The 3919-nt window shown below is 53.7% G+C and overlaps 1 protein-coding gene across 4 annotated transcripts in view; it reads left to right on the top strand.

Annotated features, from left to right (window-relative positions):
* Positions 1-1867: 1867 nt before the first annotated feature.
* The window catches only part of bcl11ba (BCL11 transcription factor B a), a 47873-nt gene continuing 45821 nt past the window's right edge, over positions 1868-3919 (top strand). For all 4 annotated transcript variants that reach the window (XM_086182845.1, XM_086182843.1, XM_086182842.1 and 1 more), the window contains exon 1: positions 1868-2654. In XM_086182845.1, the coding sequence (XP_086038971.1) occupies positions 2600-2654 (55 nt within the window). In that variant the 5' untranslated portion in view covers positions 1868-2599. The remainder of the gene's footprint in view (positions 2655-3919) is intronic.

Here is a 3919-nt window from a genome sequence, read left to right as displayed (position 1 = left end):
CAAGGACAAGGAGCACATCCAGGTGCTGGGGCTGGCCTGCAGGTCGCTGTGTCCAGGACACACACACACACACACACACACGGCTCCACGCCAGCAGAGACCTGACGTCTTCGGATCACGTCAGAATGATCCAAACAGGCGACGGCTCAGCTTCAGAAACAAATATCTGCAATTACAACTGATTCACGACTGGACGTGGTGTCACAGTGAGAAGTGCGACCCTGCAGATATCTGTTGAGAGGCGCGGCTGCCGTGTGAGTCTGCCGGCTAAACGTGAGCGACAATGAAGACAGCCTCATCTTCTTTCCCTCAGTTCGTCCAACTGAGCCACTCAAAGCAGCTTTAATCCCATATTGTCATGAAAAAAACACACTGGCGCTGAGTCGTGCCTGAGAAATGACAATGATTTACATTTCAACATAATGCTCTGTGTCGGCTCTTATTGTGACAAAATGCTGGATGCATCCCTCCCAAATGAAAGTGGGTGTTCTGTTATGTGCACCACAAAGACATTTGGACGAAGCTGCCATCCTGTCTTTTTCTTGTAAATGAACATGTTAAATCTATTTATGTTGTCCTCCGGTACTCTGCTGAAACGCCGCACCGCAGCCTCAGCGAGACGAGACCAAGACTGCGCGCTGAGAATGAGGAGAAGCGTGGTTCTCCAGGCGATGCAGAAACCCAACTAGTCGTCCAACACAAAGCCGGGAACAGGGGATGAGGGAAGGCGCTCTTGGTGCTCTGACAACACCTGGCCCAGGAACAAACTGGCTTGTCGAGATGCGAGGCGGCGGCGGCAATAAAAAGAACCCTGCGGCACCCCCCCCACCCCTTTCTCCTGCAAGCCGCGAGGCCGAGGAAGAAGTTGAGAGGCGGATGAAGAAGGAGAGGAGGATAAAAATAACGAGTGTTTCTGGAATGTGGTAACAGCGCAGGTGTGGCGCTGCAGGGGCGAGGGGTTCTACAGTTCTAGTCAGGGCGGCTCACCACCGGTCCAACCCACGACCAACATAAACAAACAACAACAAACAAACAACAACAAACATAAAAAAAACCTGATGTTGGCCGTGTTCAGACTCCCAACATGTTCCTGCAGGACCAGGTTCTATGTTGGTACATCCAACTCTCCCACAGTGAAATCTGTGGATGAAAACACGCGCACGCCCACACACACACACGCCCACACACACACACACACACACACACACACAGGGTGCCCAACCAGGAGGCTGATGGAGATGAAGGTGCTGCTCCTGGTATTTGTATTTGTCACGGTTTTACTTTGTCTTGTGTTTTCACAAGTATTTGATGAGGAACTTTACAGTTCTGCTTCACTACTCTGGTGACCCCCCCCCCCCCCCAAACGAGCTCTGATTTTCTAGAACCGGTAACTGAAGTCAGGTTCTGACGCTTCGCGGCCTAGACGCGTCAGTCCCACCGCGTCCGCCTGAGCGTCCGGTGCCGCGCGTACATCAGAGGTCGTGAACCTTTGGGTTCGAGCGAGCGAGCAGCAGGTGAGGAACCGCCAGGCCTTCAGAGGCGGGGCCTGCAGCCCTGCGGGTGAAGGGGGTCAAATGTGGAGAAATATTTCTTAAAAACATTTCAGGAGAAATAAACCGCGAAGGTTGGAGCATCGCGGCCAGCAGGAAGGCTCCCGCAAGGTGTCCCGCGCCCCCCGGAAGCCCCGCGGGCCGCTGTGACTGAAGAAATCATTTTCTCATCTAGAAATGGGATGTGACTCACGCAACTCTGACCACCGCTTCCTTCGCGTGCTTGTGCGTGTGCGCGCCAGTGTGTGTGTGTGTGTGTGTGTGTGTGTGTGTGTGTGTGTGAGCTACCACTAGTCGCCCCCAGTGCTCTTCAGTCTCCACTCTCCTTCTCACCGCAGACTGAACGTCACGTCCGCACTTGAACTTGAGTTCCTCGCGCTGTAGAAGCCAGCGAGCCGCTCGGAGCCGCCAACAGTCCGAGGATGAGGGACGAGCGCGAGGAGGGCGGCTGTCTGTCCTAGAACCGGCACCGGGCTTTGACTACCAGAGTGAGAGTCCAACCCGCCCGCCTGGCAGGCAGCACCGGTGCCGAGAAGAAGCGCCCACCGCTCTCGACGCGTCCTGAAGTCCGGAGAAGCTCGTTGGATTCTTGCTCACCTGAACCGCGTGTCTGCCGCCTGCTCCGGGCCGGAGGGCGGACGGAGGCGGCGACTGACCGTCAGCGGGAGAACACCGACCTCCTCCGCGCCTCCCCTCAACTCTCCTTCTCCGCTGCGCTCGCGGTGAGGGCGTGAGAGAGAGCGGGGGAGCGCAGAGCCGCGCCGTCAGTAGACGGGAGGGACGCAGCTTGGCACCGAGCTCCACCCGAGCGCCCGGACGCCCAGGAGCCGCACAGCGCAGGAGCCGCTGCCCGCAGCTGGGAGACTCACCGCACGGTTCGAGGGCCAAAACCGTGGCAAGCGCAGAGCGGTCACTCTAGGGGGGCCAGCGAGCTGCTGCTTTCTGGGCCAGTTTGCGGCCGGTACACGGGAGCAGCAGCAGGAGCAGGAGGAGGAGAGCCGTTCCTTCCAGCGCCGCTCTCCGGGCGATGCCAGTGTAGATGCGGGGCGATGTCCCGACGCAAGCAGGGGAACCCTCAGCACCTGTCCCAGAGAGAACCAGCGCGTGAGTAGCAACCCCCGCCGGCAGACCCTCTCTCCTCTTCCTCCTCTTTCTCCTCTTCCTCCTCTCTCTTCTTGGACAACTTGTGGGTTTTTTTCTCGTGTAAACGCGCCACGTAAAATCTGATTTTTCGAACTTGGAAAAAAAAAGCAAAACAAAACACGTGGAGTGCCGCGCGCCTGCAGGCCCGTCTGTGCGACGCCGCTTTTTTCCCTCAAACTGATGAAAATGAATTTTCTGTTTGATTCCTGCGGTCCAGAAACACCGAGTTCAACCAACGAAGAAGAAAAACTGCGCGTCTGCAGACAGGAGCGACTCCTGCACCAGCCGCCACGAGGATGGAACAATCACAATAACAATCATAATAACAAGAACAATAATACTAGTAATAGTAATAATAATAATAGCAGTAATAATAATAATAATAGTAATAATAGTAATAATAATAATAATAGTTATCACCAACATTACTATACATTATTATTATTACTGCAGGTGTCTTGTAGCTTCCACTGAGCGCTGCTGTCATCGGGAGGATTAAACTTCCTAAAATGACAAATCAAATCAAATCAAATCAAATCAAATCAAATAAACTCAGATGATTGAAAAGTTTCTAATAATTCCTTCATCAGATTCCGGCAGGCGGACAGAATCCAGATCGACTCTATTGATTTTAACATACAAATTATTATCTTAATTCTTTAATTTTTTTCCACAATTTTTGTTTTATCCCTCACATCACTAAATCTTTTATCACCCCCCCCCCCCCCCCCCACACACACACACACGCTCGTCAAACGGAGGCATTTTCTCGTCCGGGCTCGCGCCGGGCGGCGGCCTCGGGTCAGACGCGCGGGCCTCCAGCAGCCCGGTTCTTCTTCTTCTTCTTCTTCTTCTTCTTCTTCTTCTTCTTCTTCGGCTCATTGAATCTTTAATAGACCCGTTATTGCCTCCCGCCAGCTCCACTGGATTCAGTTTAATTAGTTAGTCCAGTTTTCCGGGTTCGTACACTCCCCTCTGTATTATTAATGGGATCTCTGGATTATTTAGGAGCTCGCGCGCACCGGCAGCGAGCGTTCCGGGCTTCACGCGCAGGGCTCGTGTTTTCTCCCAAATACTTTTGTTTTGTGGAGCGAAATTAAAGACAGGGATTTAATTTAAATCCTTCAGAGGAACCAAAGCACGTGGTCAGCAGAGGCCGCGTGCACCGCGGGGTTTCCCGCAGCTCCTGCTGACCTCAGATCAGCTTCTGCTGGTGAGCCTGGGGG

This window comes from Aulostomus chinensis, chromosome 17 (genome assembly GCF_037954235.1).
Source record: "Aulostomus chinensis isolate RoL2024-O1b breed Wild chromosome 17, RoL_Achi_v1.0, whole genome shotgun sequence".
NCBI classification, from domain to species: Eukaryota; Metazoa; Chordata; class Actinopteri; order Syngnathiformes; family Aulostomidae; genus Aulostomus; species Aulostomus chinensis.
The sequence above is the reverse complement of the archived record's forward strand: the minus strand, read 5'-3'. Positions and strand labels throughout refer to the sequence as shown.